Source organism: Pelmatolapia mariae, linkage group LG6, assembly GCF_036321145.2.
Source record: "Pelmatolapia mariae isolate MD_Pm_ZW linkage group LG6, Pm_UMD_F_2, whole genome shotgun sequence".
Classification (NCBI taxonomy): domain Eukaryota; kingdom Metazoa; phylum Chordata; class Actinopteri; order Cichliformes; family Cichlidae; genus Pelmatolapia; species Pelmatolapia mariae.
This window is the reverse complement of record NC_086232.1, coordinates 27,169,587-27,196,714: the sequence shown is the minus strand read 5'-3', so window position 1 is coordinate 27,196,714 and position 27,128 is coordinate 27,169,587. Positions and strand designations below refer to the sequence as shown.

Genomic DNA, 27,128 nt, shown 5'->3' with positions numbered 1-27,128 from the left:
CAAGGCTTTGGTGGCGAGCTCTTATTGTGAAGGCGAGATGAGGCCGGTACAATGCTTAGTCACGCTGAGTTACAGCTTTCCCCTCCTTTCTGTGTGGTTCGCAGCTCGGCAGACCGCGATGGAGGAATTGTTCTAGACTACGGTAATTCTCTGTTATTCCAAATTTAAGGAGCCATTAGTGATTAATGTCAGTTGTTTGGGCATATCTGGATTTTGTGCGGGCGTGTTAGCAAGAATATATTTTGATACCGCTTTGTTAGCACGTTTGTTGCGAGCTCGGCTCACAGCCGTTACTCTACTGTCTATTATTAGGAGCCTATTTTGCTGTCAGCTCTGTTTCCGAAACGTTTGACTTGTTGTTTTGAGGGGGATTACGGCTCTTTCATCGTGAGACCTTCTGAGTTCACCGTCGTTGCAAACCCACCAGAAACCTTCAGCCGATTTTGCTTGCTCTGCTCTACCTTTGCATGCCAGGTCTGTGGATTATTTTTGTTTTACAAACGCAAGCTCAGAAATGATCCTCGTAGAGGACACGCGATGGCTTTTTGTGTGCTCTTCATGTCAGGTAAATGGCGCGGAAATCCAAGTCCATCAGGGTTTATGTAAGGGACTGGCTTCACTTCTGGGTCATGTTTTGGTACATCCAGTTCCACTGTTTGCTCGGTGAAGAGTTCACGATGAGTCACCGAGGAGAGCTGGTTGCCAAAATGCCCGAGAAACTCGCTGGACTCTGTACTTGTGTTTGTTTCACTTCTGGCTCGATTGCGTTTGCTGGCTTTGTAACACAAAACAAAATAAAAATCGCTGACACAGCTGTAGGTGTAGCTCAGATGAAACTGTTAAACTTGTAGAGTCCCTCCAGTTGTTGTAAGACACCCAAGACCTGTAGGCCTGAAGGGTGGCACGCAAACCGACGTGCAGGGTCTCTGTCAGGGGTGAGTGTGCATCTTTATTACTGTGCTATTGATGAGCCAACTTTCTTGTCAAGATTAGGGTTGCAGTGGAAGATTTTTAGCAGCATCAGCATAAATCGCTGGTTTGTCGTTCACGTTCATCTTTTAAAGATGCATACTGGATATTTTCAGTTTCTGTTTGAGTTCGTCCTTTTTTAAGGATTTGCTGCTGCCAACTCCTTGAAACTTCCTTGTTTAGTGTCACCGTCGAGTGACAGTTTAATTGCACTTCTAGAACCTGTAATGAACAAGTTTTCTCATGCTAGGGGAGGAAAACCCTCCAGATGTTTGCTAGGAGTCATTTGACTTATGGCATGTGAAATTTCAGGATCTCCCACATGCGTAGGTTATAAAATGTCTTAATAATAAATGTTATCATAATACATGCAGTGTTTGTCAGCTGATTCATCAATTGATTGATTCAACAACAGATACTATCTTTAGAGTGGCTTGGACCCAGTTATACCTGTCGCATTCATCATACCCCAAAACGTGTTTTTATTATTGGTGAAATGTCAGAGAAATGCAGCAGGTATAGCGTGGGTCTTGGAGAGCTTGTTTGTCAGTGAGTCGTTTCTGTCTGCTGTGGAAAGTGGGCGAGTTGAGCAATATGTTCTCCTGTGAAACTATTTCACCCAGAATCCTGGAAGGGGGGTGGCACAGCAGTAAATGTGAATCGCAGTGTGTTTCATATTACAGCGAGCTTAACTGGCTGACTTCCTCATGACGAGTTCCATCATGGTCACTGACGTGTCCCCATTTGTTTGTAAAATGAATAACTCTCCAACTTAGTTTGGTTTCCCCCCTTAATCTTTAATGATTGCAAAGAACACGGTAACCTATTTGCAGATTGGAAAGCTACAAGGTCATATAACCTGGCCTTTTGTTTTGCGTCCTTTTATCAATGCTTCACGTAACGATCAGTGTGCGTGTGTGTTTGTGTTGGTGTGTATACACAACTTACGGGTGCTTTGTTATATAACTGAACCCTCACAGCAGCATTGTTGCTGAGTAATTCAGACTCTTCCTGATCAGAGCGCTCCAAACGGACATTAACCACATGTTTCTTGTATTGTACGTCAATGTTGCAGGCAGTTCATATTCTGAAAAGAAGAAGTGGGATTGGAATAAAAAGGAAGGCATTAAATTTTCAACTTAATGGGTTCAATGTAGTGGATCTGATCTCACATATTCCCTGTAGAAGTATTTGTTTGTAAGCCAGCCAGCAGAGCCAGAGCCCTCTCCTCCTCCTCCTGGACTACTCCGATAAAAGTACCTCTTGACTCTGATTAAAAGATTGTTTTGTTTTCTTAGCCTAATTTGGTTTAAACATGTCTGGAAGATGCTGCAATGGATGTACTTGGATTCTGCTGTTGGTTGAACAAACTGTTCCCTCTGTTCAAACTCCCAGTGGATTGGCAACAGGGCAGAGCAAGAGCACACTTACTCATGCTGGCCTGTTAAATTAAAGCCTAATTTAAGTCACAGCGTTGTCCTTCAAAATGAGCAGCACTCCCTAGCTGCTGCTTACACACTCACTTACTTACTTGCTGTTTTGGTTATATTGTTAGGCTCTCTAGGTGGACATTTTTTACTTTTAAAAGTAGTGAAAGTAATAGGTAGGATTCCAGGCACTTGAGTTCCTCATCAACAGTTTTTCTTTTGCGTGTTTGGAGTTTTAACGCTAACTCGATCAATATTCACTTCACCCTGTCTTTTATCAGCTGGGCACACTACCTGTGTGTGAAGAGATGCCAGATAAGGAGAAACCATCATGACTATCACGACAAACGAACACACATTAGGCTACGTCCACACTAACCCGGATAGATTTGAAAACGGCGTTTTCGTCTGAAAACTGCGTTTTCGTCTGAAAACGCTCTGCGTCCACACTAGCGTTTTCAGTCGTTTTCACGCAAAAGTGAGTGAGAACTAAAGAATTTGAAGAAAAGCTATCTGGAGCATGTACAAACTGATTTTAATCTTTTTTAGGGCTGTCAAAATTGAGAGCAATCAAAACAACTGCTGTATAATGCACTCCGCTATCTTTGTTTAATTGGTCACAGGACTGCATCACATGACTAAAATGCGTCATCGTTTTAGAAAGTCTGCGTTTTCGAGTGTCCACACTGCGACGGGACAGCTCGGTTTTGAAATGTATGCGTTTTCGAGACCATTTTCAAAACGCTGCATTTTTCCTTGAGGAAAACGCCGTCTCAGTGTGGACGGGAGGCCAAAGCGGAGAAAAAACGATGCATTAGTGTGGACGTAGCCTGACTTTGCATCTGCCCTACTGAAGAGCACCTGTTAGATAAGCCCTTACAGCCATGTAGTACTTCCTTGTTTTTTAAATTGTCTTGGATTGCTTTACTAATTCTGTGTGCAATGTTTAAGTCAAGCCTGATAAATGAATGATTTCCAGGCTATTTCTCGTTGCTCAAATACAGCATATTAAATAAACACTGTTTCTGGATTGGTACCCAGTACCAACACATACCTTATTGTATGTTGAGTTGAGGTTATTGTGTCGTATCAGAACTGGGGTAAAAAACAAAACAAAACTGGATCCGTGCATCAGTAGTAGCGACTGATAGAGAGAACTAGAGTTTGAGACTCACAAAAGCAGAAGATGGTATTTGTTTTTAATGAGCTGCATAGTCATCGTTACAAAGACAAAGCCTTGACTGTAAGTGGAGTGCATGAGGAAGAATGACAGAGAATCATGTGTCACTGCATTGATAAAGTTTTGTTGTATGAGTTCATAGATAAAGAATAGTGCTGAATCACTCGCTATGCAAGGCAGTGCATTTTCAGCACTGATGTACATATGTAGACCGAGCGGAAAGGCAGAGTTTATCAGTATGAAACAAACACATGCTCTCTCTCTCTTTCTCTCCCCAGCTGTCAGCTGAACCAACTGCTTCTTAGTAAATAAACAAACAACAAACAAATAGGTGGGCATCCTCAAGGAAGGCTTCTCAAGAGAAAACAACGAAACACCGCTACCACTTCATTCCTAAAGGCTCAACTGCCTCACCTAGAGTCTCGGACTCTGAATAGCTCTTTTGAAGACAGCTTTGATTATTACTTTTTGTAACAAAGCGATAGATTTGACTTTCTTTTTTTAATTTTTTTTTATCACTGTGCAAGATTGATCTGCGCAGTTTGTGAATCTGGCACAGCTCTTGAGTTGTTTGATTGAAGACTTTTTGAGCAGTCAAAATATATTTGATTAGAAGACTCAGAAGAAGACAAGATAACAGAGACGTACTGCAAATTGACTGTTTATATTGCCGGGTATGATTAATACGTTTCTGCTGAAATAATAGAGAAGTGGAAAGGAAAGCAACCGTGTTGCCAACACAAACAACTGATCCGAGTCTGGAGCAGTTCTTACTTTGCCTGCTATTCTCTAACTCTTTCTCTGAAAAGTTAACCTTCAAACAAAACCAGAGGGACCCTTAATTCAAAGCATTTTAATTATGTTGGAACTGCAGCATATATTAGTTCATGCAGCCATGAGTGGCAGCTCGCATTCAACGCTCTAGTAATGCCATAACGGGCCGAATGGCTGGACTGAAGTACTGAACATAGCAAGGAAATCCCCATGTTTTTATAAACCAGACATAACTCTTTTACTCATAGAAAAGTCAGGAGAGCCTGGAGCCTTCTGTGTGGCTGTCTACCAAATTCCTCAAATTAAATTCTTCTTTTATTTCGACCCATGCCTCCATGTGGTGCAAGGATGCCCCATAACGCTGTCCACTGTTCTTGAGAAAGCGACCAAAGAGGAGGAGAAAGGGTAGGAAATGACGGAGTGTTTGACAGAATACAAAGCGCTGGTGACTCCGTCCACGCGCAATGGTCACCGCGTCTTCAGCTACACGCTCGAGAGCCACACGTCGGCCGCCTTCGCCATCATGAACGAGCTGCGGCTGGAGCGGCAGCTGTGCGACGTCACGCTGCGTGTGCGCTACAAGGACCTGGAGGCGGTGGACTTTGTGGCTCACAAGGTGGTGTTGGCCTCCTCGTCCCCGGTCTTCAGGGCCATGTTCACCAACGGCCTGAAGGAGTGCGGTATGGAGTTGGTGCCCATCGAAGGAATTCACCCCAAGGTTAGTCTGTTTTATCCTTGCCTGAATGTTTTGTTTGATTTGTACTCATTTAAATGTAGGCTGTAGTATTGTGTTTATTTGTTGACTTCAGAATAACTAAATGGGAATCGAGTTACTCCTCTTGTCATTATTACAAGGAAAACCCAGTATGTATGGGAACTGTAACTTTAAAACCAAGCTGTATACCACAATGGGCTTTTCCAGCATTGTTAGAAAAATAAATGGCTCCACTCCCACTTTGAGGCAGTAAAAATTCTGCACTGCTTTAAAGTGAAACAGAAAGTCAGAATTGCTTTAAAACCATACTCAGATGATCATACCTTTATAGATAATACCATCCACTGTTTTTGTTTATCATTTATCTTTGTACAAGTACAATTAAAATTCAAAACTAAATGAATATAAGCCTTACATCACACTGATTATTAACCAAATGGGTTATTCCAAGCATCTTGGAGGGTTTGCTACAATGGCTGCCCTTTTTAGTTGCTCTGTAGGACTCCTCCTTGTTGCTATATGACTGCATATTTGGATTCTACATTTTCTACATCACACTTTATGATTGTTAATCTCTTTATCTGAAGTGCCTAAAACATTTTTACAATACATTTAATTTATATTTGGAAAATCTGTGTAATGGATTGAGTGCATTTCTCTTTTTTTATCTTTTTTTTCCCATGAGCAAATAATATGTTCAAAGTAATTATGAGTCATATGTAAAAGTGCATAAATATTTTTCTATGGTACTCGGGACTGAAGTTCCACCTTTTTAAAAAGTAAGCTCTCTCTCTGTAAAACAGGTATGCACAGTGGCTGAACAGTTTTATCTTGACTTCCTTTACTTGCGTTGGATGTTTACTGAGCTCACATAGAGTGTGATCGACACAATATTTATGACGTGATAGCTTGTGAGATGCTAATCTGGGTTCCTTCCTTCCAGAAGTTAGCATAGCATTAAATAATTTTTCTCTCCAGCTTCTCTTGCTCTAATTTTCTCATCTGTGCACTGACCTCCCACAGTCCAACCCCTTACGTTGTGTCTTTTCACCATTTCAGGTTATGGACAGACTGATAGAGTTTGCCTACACAGCCAGCATCTCTGTGGGTGAGAAGTGTGTCATCCATGTGATGAATGGTGCTGTCATGTACCAGATAGACAGCGTGGTCAAGGCCTGCTGTGATTTCCTCGTCCAGCAGCTTGACCCCAGCAACGCTATTGGCATTGCCAGCTTTGCAGAGCAGATCGGTTGCACAGAGCTCCACCAGAAGGCCAGAGAATACATCTACATGAACTTCAGCCAGGTATGGCTTAAATAGCATCTCGATTGAAAGCATTTTCGTCAGAATCACTGAACTGCATTGTTGGGCTGCACATGAAGTTGGAGCCACTCCTTGTAATTGGTTTTACCTAATTTGTGGAGCTTAAGTAATGATTTTGTAACTTAGAAATCAAGAATTAAACATGGGATATTCTACAAATCTGTTCAAGGTTTTTGGGGCAGGAAATCTGTGTGTAAAGTGTTTTGAGGTCTGAGTAAACAATGTTTCACTTGCTGCATTGTGGTTTCTTCTGGTGACTTCAAGCTATGAGTCCACTGGCAGACTCATAGCATGCATTCTCTTCACAAGAAGGCCAAGAGAATTCAAGCTATGAGTCACGATGACTTGCGAGTATCTATGTGGGTTTACTTGCCGCTGAAGCATACCTGACTGCAAAAGATGATGGTACAATGCAGTACAAGAAATGAAAGGACAGTTAATATTTCTCCCTCATAAGGAGATAAGATCAAGGGCAGGCCCAGCGTATGACAAAGACGTGTCACATGTCTGTCTGTGAGGTTAAACCTATAAATGGTGTAATATTCAATACATGCCTGCTCACCAGAGATTTGACTTCTTAAATATATTGTGGCTGTCAGGCAGGAAATCAGTTTTCCTTTGTTAGAAAGAGATTATTTGTTGCAAGAGTTGGTTTTGTCCTCACTGTTATGTTATAATTGATCAAAATAAGCAAAAACAAACAAACTGATACAGATTACATGATTGATCCGTAATTTAAAATAAATCTGTTTGTATTTGGAACAGAGACTGTGCACAGTTTAATTGATCCAGCAGTTACTTTAGGTAAGAAAATTAGATGAGAATTTGCTGCTGGTCTAGATTCCATTCAGTCATATATGTCTGGATTTTGGACTTTGGCAGCTATCATTAGCTGTCTGGAAACTTTTAGCTCAGAAATATTAATCAGTTGTCTGGAAAATCTTTCCAGTTGTTGTAATTACTCACACCAGATACTTTATTCTTTAACACCACTTGTATCATAAAAAGTTACTTTAAATCTGTACTCCTGCTTTCCAGGTAGCAACCCAAGAGGAATTCTTCAACTTGTCCCACTGCCAGCTGGTCAACCTGATCAGCCGCGACGAGCTCAACGTGCGCTGTGAGTCCGAAGTCTTCCAGGCATGCGTGGCCTGGGTGCGATATGACCGGGAGAACAGGCGACCGTACGTCCAAGCCTTACTCCAGGCTGTCCGCTGCCATTCCCTCACCCCCAACTTCCTGCAGACCCAGCTTCAGTCTCTGGACTGGGACCCACAGTGTAAAGACTACCTGGCTCAGATCTTCCAGGACCTCACCCTCCACAAACCCACCAAAGTGATTTCTTGCAGAACTCCCAAGGTGCCGCAGCTCATCTACACAGCAGGGGGTTATTTCCGTCAGTCGCTCAGCTACCTGGAGGCTTACAACCCTTGCACGGGAACCTGGCTGAGGCTTGCCGACCTGCAGGTACCCCGAAGTGGCCTGGCCGCCTGTGTGATCAGTGGGCTTTTCTATGCAGTTGGTGGAAGAAACAACGCGCCTGATGGTAACATGGACTCAAACGCTTTAGACTGTTACAATCCTATGAACAACTGCTGGCTGCCGTGTGCACCCATGAGCGTGCCCAGGAACCGAATCGGAGTCGGAGTCATCGATGGCATGGTATATGCAGTTGGTGGATCACATGGGTGCATTCATCATAATAGTGTGGAAAGGTAAGTGAAGTTGGCTAATAATGGAAGATGGTATTTCTTTTATCACACAGACCAATTCTGCCTATTCTGAATTTATTCTTTTATCAATTATGTGTGTTTGAATGTAGAAAGAAAACCAGCAGTCTTTTACTGGTTGAACAGTTAAGTAACAATTACAGTATGTGGTCAGCACAGGTCATTTTAATGAAAGGCTTATGGTTGTGTCTGTCAAGAGAAGTAATCGGGTAACTTCCTGGAAACATTTTACTTCCTGCAATTTATTTTTAGATCACACAAAGCTGCTGTGAGGGTGTTTGAGTCTATAGGGAAATATTTTTGTAATATTAAACTTAGTGACAATTGAAAAGAGAAACAAGACACCTTTTGTTTTCTCTCTTAATCTAAGCTTGACACAAAATGCTTGCGCTAACATTGTTATATGACCAGATCAAGAAGAACTAATGCTCATTCTTTCTCAGATTGCTTAACATCTTGAGATAATCCTGCCGGATGCGGCTTTTAATCCACACCTGTGAAACGGCAGCTTTGTTTAGGTGCTTTCTGGTGTTGGGTATGAACAGTGACTGAACAACATACATTTTAATAAATAAAAAAAAAAAGGGAAGCGGAGAGCCCATCAACAAGTCCCATGAGAAATATCCGAGGTGCCGTATTGGCCTTGCTCTGACTAACCTCGACATAAACCTGCCCCAGATTTTTCACTGCTAGCCATTTAAAACGGGAATTACTTAAATTTTAATTCAAGGCAAAAACTTTACCCAAAAGTTGGCTTTGTTCCTAAAATGGAAGATCTTACACAGGTAGCCCGCAGTCTCGGTGAAAGAGGAACATGTCCAGCCGGTCTGAACAATCATGTAACATCCGAAAGCACATATGACGCACTGTAGCACAATGGCTAACCACAGATACTGAGGAATGAAACTAATGAATCTGTGGTGCACACTCCTGGCAGTGGTTCATTCATTGGGATGATTAGTTACAAGAGTTGGTTACATTTGCGATTTAGAAACCCGATAAGTAAACTGACTAATGTTACTAGTTGGCAAAAAGAAAACGGGGAGATAAAGCTCAGAAATAAAGCGATAATTACTTTCTTTTCAAACTATGTAGCCTTCTCAGTTTGTGTTGGTTTTCCACAGGTATGATCCAGAACAGGATCAGTGGCAGCTGGTAGCCCCGATGTTAACACGACGTATCGGTGTGGGTGTGGCGGTCATCAACCGGCTGCTCTACGCTGTGGGGGGGTTCGACGGGGCCAACCGGCTCAGCTCCTGTGAGTGCTACAACCCTGAGAAGGATGAGTGGAAGACCATGGCTCCGATGAACACGGTCCGCTCCGGAGCTGGTAAGAAGGAATTGTAAAGCTGCCTCCTAATGATTAAAAACGTTTCTGAAAAACAATCAATTTACACAACTGCCCGTGCAGTTTTCCACCTGTGATTTGTAAAGATATATGCAAGACTTCCTGCCCCTGCAGACCTTCCTGTTTTTGCTAGGTAGATCCAAGCAGTACTTAAACCAGACAGCAAGGGCAGCTTAATAGTGAGGCAAAGCAAATAAACAAAGATTTCAGGTAAAAAGCAACATTTCTCAAAAAAATGAAAAAAAATTGCGAAATTAGACAGAAAAACCTATAATGATCTTGCAGTACAGATCACAGAGTGTATATGGAAAAAGTGAAGCCAAAATATCTAGGCATTTTATTGCTATCTTTTGGCAAGCTTTGAGATGTGAAATCCAACCGGACTCTGGGAAGAAACTAGTTACCTCAGCAGTTATTACATATCTAGAGAAAAAACCCAAGACTTTGGCAGGAAGTCTTTATGTATGGATGTTTATTAGTACTCTTATTGATACTACTTTCCATATTTTGGTGTAAAATAAACAGAAGCGTGACTATGGCCCCTTTTGTCAAATTGGTGAGCTTAGTTTTGTGATGCTTTTTTAACTTCTGCGATAAGTTATGAAAGCAAGAAGGTGTGTTTTGTAACGTGCATCTGGGGTTAACGACTGATAACAGGTTTGACCACGTCAACACTGGCTATCGCTCTGTCCACAGTTTTGAACAGTCTGTCCTGTCAACCGTGACCAAAAAACACTGGATTCAAACAAACAGCAATGTTAAAGGTTATCGCTTCAGCAGCAGCTTCCTCATGATGGGGAGGTTAAAAATGTGTAAACTTTAACTTTGCAGAGTACCAATAGCAGTGCCATTTGTCAAGGTGCTTATCAGTACTTTGATATACACCAGTCTCAAATTTTAACAATCAAATGCTGTTACTTGAAACCTGTGTAAAATTCAGTGATTGTGTGGGTCAGTCAAACTTATCATGTAAATGTATCATGTAAATCATGTATCTGTTTGTAAAAAGACTTCCATTTGAATAGAAATCTAAGTGAAAATGGCCCTAAGCGACCTTTCTCTGTGATCTCAGTGAACTTTCCTCATGACTTATTAGGGCTCAGTCGCTCGTTTCAGCTCAGACTAAGTCAAACATACACAGATCCACAGATCACTCCTCACTTCTGGTTTCAAAACATACCGATGGAGATGGTGAAAATGCTCAGGTTGAGGTTTCATAACTGGACTTCCCAAACCAATGAGTGTCATTGCTCTGGCAGCATCCATCTTCTAAACTGTGTGTGATAGGATAAAGGTGTCCATGAGATATTTTGGCTTTGCTACAGTGGGCACAATCTGCTATGTTGTCAGTCTCTGCACAGAGTCGATAAACAAGAAGCACTCAGAGCGCAAACCCCCACCCAAGCACCTCACCTTTTGGGCACTATTTACTTTTTAAGGGATTAGTATTGTGTTTTGTATACATTCATTTTGTTTTCTGGATTTCATTAGTTTTTAATTTGCTTAAAAAATAAAGTTTGTAGTGCAGTAGAAATTAAATGTTGACAATAAAAACATAGGGAGCAATACTAACCACAGAATAAAAATATACATTTTTATTTAAGTTTCACCTTATTTGACTCCGAAGAAGAGGTCAGAAGTCCAAAGAAAATTTTATCTTTAAAATCTCCATTGATCATACCTTATATGATTATAAGGTGGATGTAAGCCAAATTTGAATGGATTGGTAACATTCTACAACCCTCACACAAGTGTTATAATAAACACAACCTCCTTGGCAGAGGTAATGATTTTTCTTAATCGAGAAACGCATTTAAAAAAACCAAAACACTTATGTGGGGAGTGTGTATGTCTTTCTTTGTGTGTCCTTAAATACATGTTTGGCCTGGAGTTTTAATTGTATTATTTTCTTTCTTTTTTTTATGATGGTAGTTAAAACAAAGCTACCTGTGACCGTAGCGTAGACGTTACTCTTTTATTCAGTAAGAGTATCATGTTGGGAGATTTGCCGGTTCTGGCGTGTGCTTACATGTGTCTGCCCACATTTAGTTTGAATAAATGAAACAGTTGACCTTTTCTTTTAGGTGTGTGTGCACTTGGCAATCAGATCTTTGTGATGGGCGGATACGACGGCACCAACCAGCTGAACACGGTGGAGCGCTATGATGTAGAAACCGATACGTGGAGCTTTGCTGCCTCCATGAGGCACAGACGCAGTGCTCTGGGAGTCACTGCGCTGCATGGACGCATCTATGTGTTGGGTGAGTAATGTAGCTTGTAGAAGCCCGCTGAGAGAAAAGCAACGATTTGATTTGCAAAATATGTTTTAATTATTGTACCGATATCAATGCAATTATTTTGTTCCCCTCCCACATTTACAGTCATTGGGTATGAGCCAGTACTCATTTAGGTCACAAGCACCACACCACAGCATTTCATTCAGGTTGAGGTTTGGACTTTGGGATATTGCAACACCTTCATTCTTTACTTTTTCAGCCATTCTTTTGTAGCTTTGCTACTGTTCTTGCGATCATTGGCCTGTTGCATGACCTAGTTTTGGCCAAACTTCAGCTGTCGGGCAGATGGCCTCACACTTGACTCCAGAATACTTTGGTAAACAGTACTTTGGTCTTGTGGCTGTAAAACATGCCCATATCATCACCCCTTCACCACCATGGACGGTTGTCTTGTGGTTTGTTCAATTGCGTCTTTGCAGGTTTGTGGGGTTTGTTTGTTTGTTTTTATTTTGTTTTTTTGATCTGCAAAATGCCAAAACATCTGCTTTTATAGAAGTCCTCACACTTGCTGATGATCAGTTAATCAAGTGCAATTAATTATCAGTACTTAGCTGCTACCGACACTTTTATTTCTTATGCAAGCAGGGAAGGTGTACTTTGGTTTTCACACACTGCCTCTGCATTTCAGTTTGTGTTAAATAAATAATGACACAGTGTGTAATATGTCATGTGATGTTGTTTACCTAGGAAGTAAAAATTAGAAACAGGGTGTGCTTTCTTTTTCATGTGGCTGCGTATTAAAACTTTTTGTAGTGTAACTTTTAAGTGTTTAGATGCATTTTGCAAGGCATGATTAACCTTGGGTAACTTGTTCAGTTTTTGTGACTATAAAATGTAAATATTTAAGTTTTTATGAGTGACAGTAGCAATAACTAACTCCTATTTACTCACTCCACTTAGTGTTTGTTATCCATAGCTCAGATCTGTGCTGTGCTTACAGGAGGTTACGATGGCAGCACTTTCCTCGACAGTGTGGAGTGTTACGACCCAGAGCAGGACACTTGGTCAGAGGTGACCCACATGACTTCAGGGCGCAGCGGCGTGGGAGTGGCCGTCACCATGGAGCCCTGCCAAAAGGATTTATCGCAGTGTCAGGCGTGTGACGGTGGAAGAACCAGTGGCAAGGCGGACCCTTCGGCAAATGCACGCGAAGATCTGAGCAGGACCCGATCCACACACTGACACGCATGCACAGACAAGCATCTCAAAACTGACCTGTGAAAACTGGTCCTTAAAATTGAGTATCGTTATAAGATCCAGACAGTCCAGCTTTGTGCTCCAACGCGGCATTTAAAGCCCTCAGCTAGATCATCATTTGTAAAGTTCAAGAAAAGGGCTCCATAGTAAAAAGGTCACTTTACTGGCCCGATGAGTCATCAGGGGCTCTTTATTGCATTTAAAGAGCAAACTAAATCTGATAGGTGAAGGAAATACTTCAAGCGATCAGATTATGTAAACAAAACGTAGCATTTGTGTGTGTGTGTGTGTGTGTGTGTGTGTGTGTGTGTGTGTGTGTGTGTGTGTGTGTGTGTGTGTGTGTGTGTGTGTGTGTGTGTGTGTGTGTGTGTGTGTGTGTGTGTGTGTGTGTGTGTGTGTGTGTGTGTGTGTGGGCAGCAATCAAAGTGCCATTACAATGCCTGTGGGCATTATCACTATGTCAGTATATTCTCCTGAGGTGCTTGTGTGGGAAGGCACAGGCTGAGTCACTGTGTGGAAATTAGTGTTAACCCAGAGAGCCGCAAGATGAAGATCATACGGTGGGCCTCATGCAAGAGCTTGTTTGACGTGCTTATACAGGCCATCTTAATTCAGTCCAATAGTTCTTTACAAAATCACAATCTGCACATTAAAAAAAAAACATAAATAAATAAAGAAGAAGAAGAATTTAAGCTCCTGATGTTGGATATATCCAGTACTAGCAGTCCAAAAAACTGTAGTAACAGGAGGTTTTTGATATAGCACAGAAACCATTATTTCCCTCCTGTTTATTGTATATGTAGACAGTTATTTGCTGTTATTTTTAGTAGTAATGCACATGTTTAAACTCAACCTCTGTTTTTTTGCATAAAAAATGAGTTCTAATCTATTTTTATTTAAAGTGGACATCCTGTATGACGCCTGTGAAGGCACGCGGAAGATATTTAAATCGGTTGTTGTTGATCTAAACTGAAGACAGATTCTGCAGCTCCAGAGCTCTTATCCCACCTTAAATATTTTCAAGAACATTTTGGATTACTGGATCACACACAAGAATATACCTGTGTTATAAAAGAGGGTTTTCAAGCAAGCTGGCAAGGTGGTTCCAGTTTTAAATCCAAGAACAAACGGCCTGTGCGAGGCATTTGGTGTTGGTGTGATCCCTTGACTGCAACACCACCCATGACGTGTGCTGTTAGATTCCAAGAAGAAATACTTTGGCCCTTCTTACATGACTACCTGATGCTCGGTTGCAGGTTTATTTTGGTAGGCACGGCTAAAACTAGCAGTCCTGCAGTAAATCCAGCTTTCACAGTGGGTTTCCACTGTTTTGTCGCCTTTTAGTGATCTTACTGGGGCAAAATAATAAACGCCTGTCACTTTGGTGCATAACACTTCCACAGAATCACCACCTTTTTATGGAACCACTTAATCAGAAATTACAACCTTCATGAAGGTAGGATTTATTGCAGGATGTCATATTATAGAGCATTAGATCTAGTTAAGTGTGTATAATCATAAACTGGCAGCTGAGTTTCTGTTCCTTCAACTGCAGTCATTATGCAGCTGTATGGGTGTGGGGGAAAATGTGCATGCACCTGCCAAATTGTATAAATTGTCATCTCAGATTATGGTAGAAAAGATCTGCTTTAAGCAAGTGGTTCTTGCATGAGGCCCACTGTCACAAATTCAAGTGTTGATACAAGAGTCTGCATAGTAACAAATGTGTTCTTTAACTGATTGCATAAAATGTGAAACTTTAGTAAAATACTGAGCGATGCTTCTTCTCGGGCTCCACGATTGTCGTCCAGTGGGATCGGTGTGCAAAGCGCCAACAGAATGAAGAAATTAGTTTAGGCTGTGTTTAGAGGAATCAATACTGTAGCATTTAACGGCCTGAATTCAAACATCTCACTGAATGTGGTTTGTTTTTTTTGTTTTTTTATTTAAATATTAAAAAAAACCACTATTTACAGGCAGAAATGAGACCCTCCCACCCGCAGTAAACAATTTTTTGGGTTTTCACATCCTTGAGACCTCAGATACAGAAATGACCATGTTTGTGCATTAGTGTTCAAATATTGTATACTAATGATTTAAAAAAGAAAAAAAAAACTTGCTTAAAAAATTGTATTTGTAACAGCGGTTTAAGCTACAAATGTTTTTAAGTGATGTTTTGTACATTGATATTCTACAAAGTCTTGTACAGGAATTCAGAGCTCACTTTTTTATTTATTTGTTCAGGTCCTTTGTGATTTTTCTTCTTCCTCTAAACTGACATCAGCTTTGTATTAAATTGGACTCTGGTGTAGTGTTTTAATAACTAGCATGCATTGTAACAAACTAGGAATGCCTGTTAATGCAGATTTTGGATGTTTGTTTAAAAAAAACAAAAAAAATAAATAAAACAAAAAAAAGAGAAACCGACGCTTCACCTTGAAAGGGACCTTTTTTTCCCCCCTGTCCAGTGGTTGGATTACAGATGAAAATATTTAACATCTGCTTTGTACATTTCTCCCCCCAAGCAAGAACTACCCTGTACAGTAATGCACTGTTAATTAAAATATGTTTATTGCACTGCTGTAGTCATGTAATAATTTTAGTTCTGATAGTTGCTGGTGTGTGTGTGTGTGTGTTTTTTGTTTTTGTTTTTTTTTCTTGTTTTTTCTTCTTGATGTTACGTTCATTTGTGCTGTTTTCAAATCAGTAGTGGCCACTAGAGGGAGCTAAAGCACCTTCATATCTTCTTGTATTTTATTTCTACATTTACCCTAAAATAAAGTTACCACTTTACGCTTTTTGCTAAAGATGGATGCTCCCTGGCCACTTTGATAGGTACATCTGATTAACTACTCATTAATGCAACTATCTAATCACATGCCAGCGACCCACTACATTCGGGCATGAACACATGGTCTACGTGGCCTATTGAAGTTCAAAGTGAATGTCAGGAAGATGAATCTAAGTGACTCTGAATCTGGTGTGGTTGTTGGGGCCAGGCGAGTTTTTTTAGAAACTGCAGATGTGCTGGGATTTTCCCCACACACAACCACCTTTAGCGTTTACACAGAATACAGCAAAAAAGAGGAAATATCAAATTAGCAGGAAAAAAAACTCTTGTTGATGCAGTAACTCATTTAGCACTTATTACAACCAAGATATGCAGAAGAGTATCTTTAGTAGAGGCGAAATGTTGAAGCAGATGGGCAACAAGAGCAGAAGCCCACATCATTTCCCCCTCTCTCTCTCTCTGATGATTCTTAATTTCTGCTGCAAAATTTGGGTGGTGGGTACAGAATCTCATGTAAGCAAGAAATCCTGCTTTCTATTTATGTTCAGGCTGCTCGTGATGGTGAAGTGTATACTTTGAGCCCCAACTGAGCACCATTTAAATTCCACATTCTACCCGTGCATTCTTCTGACCATGTCCATCTCTTAATGACCAAAGTGTACCCATTTTCGACATTATCCTTATATAATCCTTATATAATAACCTGTAGGATGTTGAGCTTAAATCGTCTCAAACCAGTTTCCTGAAAATGACAATGCGTTTGCAATTCTCTGATGGCCTCAGCAGTTACCAGACCTCAATCTAATAAGGCATGTTTGGAATGTGGTGGAACTGGAGATTCATATCATGGATGTGCAGCTGACAGTGAAGGTGTGATCAATAAGGACCCAAATGTCTGAGTAATGTTTTTGAATCTATGCCATGAAGGATTAGGACATGGCAAAAAGAGCTTCAGCCCAGTATGAGCAAGATGCACCTAATAAAGTATGTGTGAGTGTAGATACTAGTGTGCAAAGTCTCATTTTTAAGATCTTTCTAGTGTGTTTTTCAGTGAGTCAAAAGCAGGTATGTCATTTACCGACCACCCATGATACCTCCCAACACATCTAATTTCCTGGCTAAACCCAGCAGGTGGATAAGGTAGACCATTGTTTACACTACCGAGAAGTATTGTGTGGGCTTACAAGAGTATTAAGACTTGGCAAACACAGGCCTAAAAAACACAGACTTAAAAAAGAATCTGTGAAGATATAGAGCTGTGTCATCAGTTTCTTGTTGGAAGAAAACAATATCTTTCAAATATTGCAGATGGAAATTTAAGCAATTAATAGGCCTCTAAACTTTTTTGCTTAACACCCGACGTTAGATTGTAACCAGAAATGCACGTCAAACACAGGAGGATGATAACTTTGTGATTCAGTTTGGTCGGAAAGAAAGTCACTGCGGTAACTTCCTCTCTTCCCTTCTTCTCCCGAATATTACCACAGCATGACTTTACAAAAATGTCAAGGTTACGCAACATTAATCGAGGTGTGGCTGAAAAATAAGGAGGCTGTTCCTGCTTTGTCTTGCGTGAGACCAGGAGCGTTATTTGATAACCATGCCTTCTTATCATTTGAAAGTCATACGATAACAGACCACGTGCTTGTATTCTGATGGGTTTATGGGTTGTTGATTGTTAGGACCGGAACACCGGGCAGGGATCTTCTATTGTGATAGGTGAAGAAATGTCCGCGTATACACTTTGATCTATTAACTCATGAGCCCCTCTACACATTGAAGAAAGCTCCTGTTAAAGTTTTAGCATTTACTCTCTCATAGTTTTCCAGAAAGTAAAAATGGGTCTGGAGTCTTATGGGTTAATTTAATACAAAGCCTCATTTTAAATTATTGCTAGGGGCGCAAATATACACTAACTGCAGTACATTAGCTACGTATAGATTACTTGAAGTGTGCCTCTGTAAAGTCAGCGCTCACATGCGTTGAACATGCTCGCTGACAGTGGTTTTATTTTGAAAGCCTCGCTTGGATGTGCCGCGTGATTTCTCGCGAGCTTCACACCGGTGAGCGCCTCTGAAAGTGATGAAAAAAACTCTGGCCACTGCCACCGGACACCAGAGGATCCTGTGTGCGCGCAGGTATGTAAAATTCACCTTGCTGAGGCTTGCTTCTGTTTTACTCTGTCGGCCGAAACTTCTGAGATAATTTCAAACTTCAGTGGAAACTTGAAACTTAATGGGAGATAAGTTCTCGAGGTTATACTCGTTTGATTTAGGAAGTAGCTTTGGAAGTTCACTCATTAACTGCGTTGTTAAATGAAGACAACGCCACAAGAAACGCCGCTTTTACCTCAAATTTAACACAAGCAGTGATGCTCAGAAGAAATTAGCCAGACAGAAGTCTGCTGCAATGATTTGTATTTGGTTACCTGTGCACATTTGCGCACAGCTCACATCACAAATTAACAGGCTATTTATCGCGTCTTGATGCAGTAGTATTGTTATAAAACAGTGGAGCTTCTGTACTTCTTTCTCTGTTTGTAACTATTAAGGTGGGCTTCATGACACAAAATTGTTTCCATTCTTTCCAGAGAGAGAGAGAGACTCTTTGTTGTCAGACTAGTTCATCCTGTTTGAATCCCCCTTTGAGCGCAGGAGGAGCGTCCATTCATTAAAGGGCAATAAACAGCCAAAGCTCATGTGTGTTCTTTGTGTCATGTAACTTTAAAACCTTTGACAGTATTTTCTCTGGAGACTTCTCTGCATTGAAAGCCTGTTCCAGCTTCATTGCTCAAATCCACTCGTTCCTTTCCTTTTGTCTCCTTTCATCAGTGTGGAGCAGCAGCCAGGATGATCCCAGTGGGTGAATTCAGATCCCTCGGCACAGAGCCCAGCTCGAAGTATAGGGTCCTGAAACCATGGTGGGATGTTTTCACAGAGTATCTGTGCATTGCTATGCTCATGATTGGAGTCTTTGGATGCACTTTGCAGGTAAGGTGTCTACACTTTGTGTCCATAAGTTTTCAAAAAGTGAAACTAAGTCATCGCTGACCTTGTCTGTCTCATTGTAGATGCCATGATAATTCCTGCATTATCTGGCCACCCAGTCATGCAAAAATGCATGCACTACAGCTGAACGAACTTGTTTCTCCTGACCCACTTTGTGCACATTCAGATCACAAACTGGCTGCTTAATGTGTGTCTCTCATCACATGAATATCATTTCTGTGTCACATTAAAATAGCACCAAAGTAAAGCAAAGGGACTACAGTGTAGTCAGCGCTAATCAGATATAATAACATACAAATTTCACAACTTGTTTACTGTAGATTTCCTAACTGTTGCATTTTTCAGAGCAGAAGCATCAGTTTATTCCTCTAATTGTACTAAATTGTTGTTTAAGCGTAGACACCAACAACAAAGGGGCATTACGGGGGACGCATTCATGAAAAGAATTGGTCACAAACCTGTCTGAGTTGCTGCACCATCTACACAGTCTGTTTGGCGAAACTGAATGTGTGGAAATAATTCAGGGACCAAAGGGGTTCTCTATAGTCTGACACTCATTAGAATATTTATTATTTATTCCTTCTGTCAGTGTAACATTTATAAAGTAATTATGGATTGCAACCAAGCAATTAAACATATAACCACCAGCTTTACAAGAATGGTATAACACACACATTTAATTTTAAATTAAAACTATTAAATCATCTGCTATTTTTGACCAAAGATTTCACAACTCAAAGTTTATCCAGTCTGGTTTATTTCATTTACGAAATATCTCAAAAATCTACCAGTAATGAAGAAATTTTTGTACATACTTTAATTTTCTGCCATCTCGATTATAACTAACTCACTTTTCACATGCATTTCTGAGTCTGCTTTAACCCGTCTTCCATTGGCCTAGAATACAGCAGCTAGGCTGCTAACAATAAACTAGCCAATACTCATAACAAAAGGCCATAACTAAAGCCATTAATTATCTTTGGCCTTTTGTTCTTCTCATATGTGTATACATAAGTGTGTATGTAGGAATGAATGAAAGACTGTGTGTTTGTAAGTATAAATATGTACTTTTATTCTTTAATCTCTTTTTATCCAAACTGCGAAGCACTTTCTAATTGTGGATTTTAGTGTTGTGATTTCTTCTTCAGACATAGGTGATCCAATTAAATGTAGAAGTAGAAATGGCAGAATTAAATCTCCCTTTCACTTAGTGCTGTTAGACACGCTGTGCTCATTAACCTCTGCAGCAGCACAAAATCTAGTTGATTAAAAACAATAAAGAAAATATTCCACTACAGTGGAATCCATCACCAAAGCAGAAACAATCTGCTTTGGTGATGGATTTTTCTTGCTTTCCTACAGCAGCGTGTTAATCGTGATTTTTACTCTGAAACACTGGTGCTTAGTGTCTTACTGAAGAGGTGGAATGGATCATTCCTCCAAGTAGTGTCATGTCTGATGTCATGGCTTGGAAAGTATAAGCCTCTTTCTGATTGTTGTTAGTCTGTTTGATGACGCATCAAAGGGTGGAGGATTTCGTATATTTTTAAACCCCTATCTGATTTTATCATCTGCAGTTTTTAGCTTGTGTATTTAGGCTTTACCCGCAAGGTGCCACCTGTTAGTTCATCACTCCCAAAGCGTAACATTTTACGCTAGGTGATAAATTGTCAGTATATTACACTTCCGGGATCAGAAAAATGAGGAAACGAGAACCGTTTGGAATGAATCTACACGTGTACGTTCGTTTTACTTAAATCGCTTTGGAAAACACTATCTAACATGCTGGTTGAGGTTAGGGATAGAGTTAGGGTTAGGGCTGGAATACATGGCTGGAACGTTTATTACCGCGGGAGCATCATTCTACTAGATTTCATCCATAACCCAGCACGTAGCATAAGAACGCGGAAGGTCACCTTTCGCATTCCTCAGGAACGCCTCGGGATTTGACAAATCGTGACTATATTACGCCTGAGAGTGAGAACGAGCTGATTTGTTTACAGTAAAAAGGAGAGGCCTTGCTGTTCTCCAGTCAGAAATACTTGAGTACCAACAAGTGAACTGGGCTTTGTTTTTATCACAATATTATTGTGTTCTTTTTTTTTTTTTTATAGCTCACCCAAGACAAGATTGCATGCCTGCCAAGCCACTTCACCAGTCCAACACCAAAAGCAATTGACTGCAGCAACATCAGCAGTTATGGGGACAATGAGAAGTTGCAGCACACACTGGTGACCCCGGCGAGCCCCATCATAGTGGAGGTGTTTGGGCGGAAGAACAATCTGGACATTCATCAATACGTGTTTGTCAACAACTATTGCTATGAGAGGTCTGTTCACTGGTATGCAAAGTACTTTCCGTACCTCGTGGTTATCCACACCATAATCTTCATGGTAACAAGCAGCTTCTGGTTCAAGTTTCCTGGGACATCTTCTAAAATTGATCTCTTTGTCAACATTCTTGACAAGTGCTTTGACTCACCCTGGACCACAAGAGCCCTGAGTGAAGTTTCTGAGGAAAGAGGCGAGGAGAAGCTAGTCAACTGGAGGAGGAACACTATGACTAAAGGCTCCACAGAAGGACAAATCGATGAGGAGGAGACTGTGGGCCTCCTTCGCTCCTGCTCTGTTAAGTCTAATCAAGAAAAGAGAAGTGCAGAACCGAAGTCTACCCCCTCTTTGTTGGATAAGAAGGAAGGAGAGCAAGCCAAAGCTCTATTTGAAAAGGTGAAGAAGCTCCGAACTCATGTGGAGGAAAAAGACATTTTGTACCACATGTACGTGCTGCAAACTTCAGTAAAGGTCATCCATTTTCTTTTGATTATTATTTACACCGCATTGCTGGTACCTAACATTGAGATAGTTGTGCAGTGTTTGGTTCCACCTGAGCTGACTGGTTTTGATATCTATTGCTGTAACCACAACAAAGCACATCTTTTCTCCAAGCTTGCTTACTGCTATATCTCCTTTGTGGCCGTATTTGGACTTCTGCGTATCTATACCCTCTACTGGCTTTTCCATCGACCTCTAAAGGAGTACTACTTTGAGCAGGTCAGACTGGAGACCGGAATTAATGACATACCTGATGTGAAGAATGATTTTGCCTTCCTCCTGCATCTTGTGGACCAATATGATGCTCTTTATTCTAAAAGGTTTGCTGTCTTTCTTTCTGAAGTCAGTGAAAGCCGCCTCCATCAGCTTAATCTAAACTACGAGTGGACTGACAAAAAGTTGCGCACGCGTCTAGCCAGGAACACCAGAAACCGTCTGGAGCTACACCTGTTAATGTTACCGGGGCTTCCAGAAACCGTTTTTGAGATTCCCGAACTGGAATCACTCAAACTCGAGCAGATGAAGAATGTCACCATACCGGCTAGTATAGCAAAGCTAGAGTCTCTCCAGGAGTTATCAATGGTCTACTGCCCCGCAAAGCTCCAAGTTGCTGCCCTTAACCACCTGAGAGAACATTTAAAGATTCTATATCTAACCTTTGAGCATTTCGAAGAGGTTCCTGTGTGGATGTACACCTTACACTGCCTGGAAGAGCTCCACCTGGAAGGTCCTTTAACCAACGAGGTGTCCAAAAGTCCCATTCTGGATTCCTTTAAAGAGCTTAGAGCTTTGAGGGTCCTCACTTTTCGCTCCAAACTTACAAAGATCCCCTCCAGCATAGCAGATGTTGCGTTCCAGTTGCAGCGCTTGCGTATCTACAATGAAAGTGTCAGGGTCCAGGCTTTAAGCATCCTGAAGAAGTTAACCAACTTAGTTTCACTGGAATTAGTGGGCTGTGAGTTGGAGCGGATCCCAAGTGCTGTCTTCAGCCTGAGCAATCTGCAGGAGCTGGACCTGAAGGAAAACAAACTCACTACTGTGGAGGAGATCCTGAGCTTACAGCACTGCAGGCATTTAGTGACACTTCGGCTATGGCACAATAAAATCTCATACATCCCTGAACATATAGCTAAGCTGCATACCTTGGAGACACTGGACATTAGCTGGAACAAGCTAGGAAAGCTTCCCTCTCGGCTCTTCTACTGCACCAAACTCCGGCACCTCGACATCTCTCACAATCAACTCACCTCTCTCCCTTCTGAAGTGAACATCCTGCAGAGCCTGCAGTTCTTTTCCGCAGCTTTCAACTCCTTAGAGACAGTGCCAGAAGAGCTGTTCTCCTGTAAAAGGCTAAAAACACTGATTCTTGGTAACAACCGCCTTTCACACCTCAGCTCAAAAGTAGCCAACCTTGCCCAGCTGGTCCGGCTGGATGTTAAAGGAAACCGTCTGGAGTACTTACCTCAGGAGATAGGGGACTGTCGCCTGCTGAGTGGGCTGATAGTAGAAGATAACCTGCTGGATCAACTGCCATCAGATGTAAGAAGCAAGTTAAATAAAAGCTGAGTGTGTGGAGCTGAGGTTCGTCACATACTTGTGTTTTCTAATTGAAGAGTGGTGGGTAAGCTTGAAAAAACATTATTGACCCGAATATTTTTGAGAGAGAAGGAAAAGGAAAACCCAAACCACAGCTGACCACTAAAAGAGAACCAGTAACTCTAAAGCTGTAGACTTTCATAGGGCTGACCTAAAGAGGTGCTTGTGAGAACACAAAGGTCTAACACAGCTGGATCAGACGGTCTTTAATCTACCAGGTGCCTAGCACAAAGTCCATGTGATGTCAAATTGTGCCATATGCAAACTGCATGCATTAAGTGGACATCGTGAAGGCTGCCTCCCGCACGCTTTCTCCAGGCAGCTTAAACCACACAGTGTATTTCTAGTAGGGAAAACACATCTGTGGACAAGTGTGGAAATCCTAATTGTCCCGGTTTTGCATATCCATTAAAAAAAGATTTAAAGACTCTATTTAAAAGCAGTCATAACAAAATGATTCATATTTTTTGATTTTCACATTTGAAAATGTTTTTATGTGTTGTCCTGAAAATAGCATCTTTTTTTGGTAAAATTATATTTTATTAAGTTAAAATGTGTAAAAACACATCTACATTAAATTTTTACAAAACTTGATTTTTACTTCAGTAGATGACACAGAAATGTAAAGCAGAGCAAAAAAAGTGTTGTAATTCAAGATCAGATTACTAATACTGTATGTGGGGATGAAATAAGAGCTATAAGTACTTTACAGAAATAAAACAGCGAACAAGCCGTAACCTTCAAATGTTTTGGGACTGCACCTCCGTTTGTTTAGTAAAGACTTTTGAACTGTATCCTGCTTGACGGGTTTACACAGCGTGAATATGCATTTCTTACTGTGTGGTGGTTCATGTCGCTCCGTTTCAGTTTCAGAACACGTGGAGGGAGAAAAAGCCTTTCAGTAGCTGGATAAAAGGTGTTCATATCTCTGTTTACACATTCAGTCAAATGGAGAAGTGAATGAATTCATACTGGGGTGGTATGAATAAGGTAAAGGTTCACTCTCTGCAACATTGACTGTGCATGATGTGAGTGCCAGCGGTAATGGCTGCTGTTTCCACTAATGTTTCAGCATAGTGCAGGTGATAATTGGAGGTGATGTCCAGGCAGCAGAATTTTAAAAAGCTGTGGCACGTAATATGCAACTACGGAAACTTGCTAACTTGGATGACTAGGCTGATCTGTTTAAATGCTTTAAGCTGGATATATTTTTACTTGAAATCTTGTTTTTCTTTCTTTTTAAAAAATTTCAAACATCCTTTATACAAATCTTTAGATGCATGGATTCTGCACTTTTCCTTCACCATTGTTTCCTCCATTCACATCTCATGTTCAGACGCACATAAAACCGGTGCTTCTTGGCAACAGCTTCCACTGTCCATATGAACTGCAGTCGGTCATGTTCTGGCTTGTGTGACTTCTTAATATGTTCATGTCGATCAGCACACTCACTTGCCCTTGATTCAAGGATTACTGTGTGTGCTATTTTCTGTCACATTAAGGAATTGAGATGTTTTAGGGAGAATTTAGCACTTGTTATGAAGGGAAATAAGTTGCACAGTAGGAAGTAAGGGATTTGTTAATCATTTCTCTATTTCTTTAACCCTTTCACGCATAGTGGTCACTACAGTGGACAGCTATTCAAAGGCTGTTTTCTTGTATTTGTGTCAGTGTTGATGGTATGCACATAAATCACTACATTGGACAATGATGTGTCAGTCCATACACATCAGTTGTCCACCTAAGTGGACATGTAAAAAACTCTTTGAAAAGTACATGTTTAAAAAAACGAAGTCCAAAAATCTTTTTTTTCATGCCTAAAAATGAATAAAAATACTTAAGAAAAAAATCCTGAATGAGGATTTTCATAATTCATGCATGAAAGGGTTAAGTCTCAGTTAAAGTAGCAGTCAAGTTTGTCACCAGCTTCAACTAAATGTGACTAATAATTGACTGGAAAAAATAGCAATGTAATGTCTCCAAGACGGTTGTTGCTTTGGGTTGTGAGGAGTGTGCAGAGAGCCGCCGGTTGGGCTTGGTGTTTACTTTTGTAAAATTGGATTATTGGGTGTCTCAGCTATGTGTGTTTCTGGTAAAGGTTCACATTCAGTTCCTGCAGGCTGTGATTTCGTGCTGCTTGATGAAGTGAGAAGCACAGCAGAGCGTGTAACAGCTTCCAGTGACTCATCGTTTGGAATCTCACCAAATGCCAAAGGCCAAACAATCCAGAGGGAATAACAGTTTCAAATGAAAAAAAAATGAAGGAAGCACTTGATTTACAGCCCTCCACATCTTACAGTCTAGTAAAAATTGCACACATGGGTAGCTCCTCCTTTCATGAGCACGAGAGCATTTTTTTTAAGATGAAATTAATCCCTAAATGATTTTAAGCTCTATTACATTTCGTAAATGAAAGAGATTAGAGATCTGCAACCAACTAATATTATTCTAATAAACAGTTTGGTCTAGATCTGAATAAAGCGGTGTTACAAAACCAAAGTGCTCCAGTTCATTTCACCAAATATCTTGTTTTGTTGGACCAAAATTCTAAAATGCGAAGAGTAAATTCAGATGTTTGATAACCACATGTTTTAAACAAATGATCAAACTGCAAGTTAAATATGCAGATTTATTTTCTTGGCAACATAATCACCACAGCGGTAACAGAGGTCAGGGGCAGTCGTTTGGTATCGATTCAATACCAAGTAAATACAGGGCTGGTATTGCCGATATCAATACTGATATCAACACTTTTAACCTATGAAGGCAGTTTATATAGAGGAGAGCAGTGTTTCATGATTTATGAGATGAATCACCATCAGTTTGCAAATTCTGAACACATTTTAACAACCACAAAATCACCCTTTGTTTTAAAACTGTGTTTTTTGGAAGCCTGAACTGTAAATGTTTCTGTCTCTAAAGCACTTTGGGTAAACCTCTGTAAACCTCTGTTCCACCCCTCACTGCTCCTCTCCGCTCTTTAATCAAAATCAGAGAAACTTTATTAATCCCAGAGGAAAATTGAGTATATATACAACAGGACAACAAAGCAACTGTATGAAATGAAGTGTAGAAACAGAGACTGCTCCAGTCTGCATACCAAATATCCTTTGGCAAGATACTTACCCCGATGCTCTCCGAAGCATCCACTGTGCATGTATTTAGATATAAATAGATATGAACAGAGATATAAATATAATATAAAAAGACACAAGTATTAACAATAAATACACTTTAATCCAAGCAGAATAGAAAAACAAGAAGTGCGAAATCTTAGTTATTACGTTAGTTCGGTCAGACATTGGGATAGTTTTCTTTGTGTCATCTTAATTTACACACATCTGCGTGTGACTGCACCAGTACGCTGATTCAGGGTTTTCTTGTTTACTCCCACTATTGTTACTGCTGCTTGTAAACCTGCATATTTCTCCCAATCTGTGGATTAACCCAGCCACATTCAGGAAGTGCTTGAATGTAACAGCCACACACCCAGTCAGTGAAGTCGCTGAGCTCTACCTAGTGGCTGGGCTGTATATTTAACCATCCCGGTTTTGTGACTGATTTATCTGTTAGGGTGAGAAAATATACTTAAATATCTATTACACAATTTAAGGGCGTGGTGACGAAGCAGACCTCTGAGCGGAAAGTTGCTAAACTATCTGGGAAAATATGGGTGGGGAAAGACAGCATTTTGAGCAGAATTGCTCCAGTAGACTTTACTCAAACATCAGATTCTGAGTCTGGATTAGCGCTGCTGAATAAACATCACATTCATTTAATGTTAAAATATTCCTTGAAGATGAAAAGATCAGCATTTAAAAGTAGGCAGATATTATCAGCTGTTCTAAAGCACAGCACTTGGTTTGTTTTTTATTTCATTCAAATGGAAATTTGTGTGTTTTCTATTGAAAAAATTTTGATTTTTTTTCCATAAGTTGAATA

The 27,128-nt window shown here is 40.6% G+C and overlaps 2 protein-coding genes across 3 annotated transcripts; both read left to right on the top strand.

Annotated features, from left to right (window-relative positions):
• The first annotated feature begins 43 nt into the window (after window positions 1–43).
• keap1b (kelch-like ECH-associated protein 1b) lies at window positions 44–15,537 on the top strand. Of its 2 annotated transcripts, none has more exons than XM_063476448.1 (7): window positions 44–142; window positions 3,855–5,068; window positions 6,125–6,370; window positions 7,427–8,103; window positions 9,243–9,448; window positions 11,551–11,727; window positions 12,704–15,537. In XM_063476448.1, the coding sequence occupies exons 2-7, from the start codon at window positions 4,763–4,765 to the stop codon at window positions 12,943–12,945; spliced, it is 1,854 nt and encodes a 617-aa protein (XP_063332518.1). In that variant the 5' UTR covers window positions 44–142; window positions 3,855–4,762; the 3' UTR covers window positions 12,946–15,537. The 2 variants fall into 2 exon arrangements, with proteins under 2 accessions (XP_063332518.1, XP_063332517.1); XM_063476447.1 differs by lacking the exon at window positions 44–142 and adding an exon at window positions 220–474.
• A 3,063-nt stretch (window positions 15,538–18,600) lies between these two features.
• Window positions 18,601–23,156, top strand: si:zfos-323e3.4 (volume-regulated anion channel subunit LRRC8C). The gene is made up of 2 exons (XM_063476445.1): window positions 18,601–18,741; window positions 20,874–23,156. Exons 1-2 carry the CDS (start codon window positions 18,601–18,603, stop codon window positions 23,154–23,156), a joined length of 2,424 nt encoding a protein of 807 aa, XP_063332515.1.
• The last annotated feature ends 3,972 nt before the right edge of the window (window positions 23,157–27,128 follow it).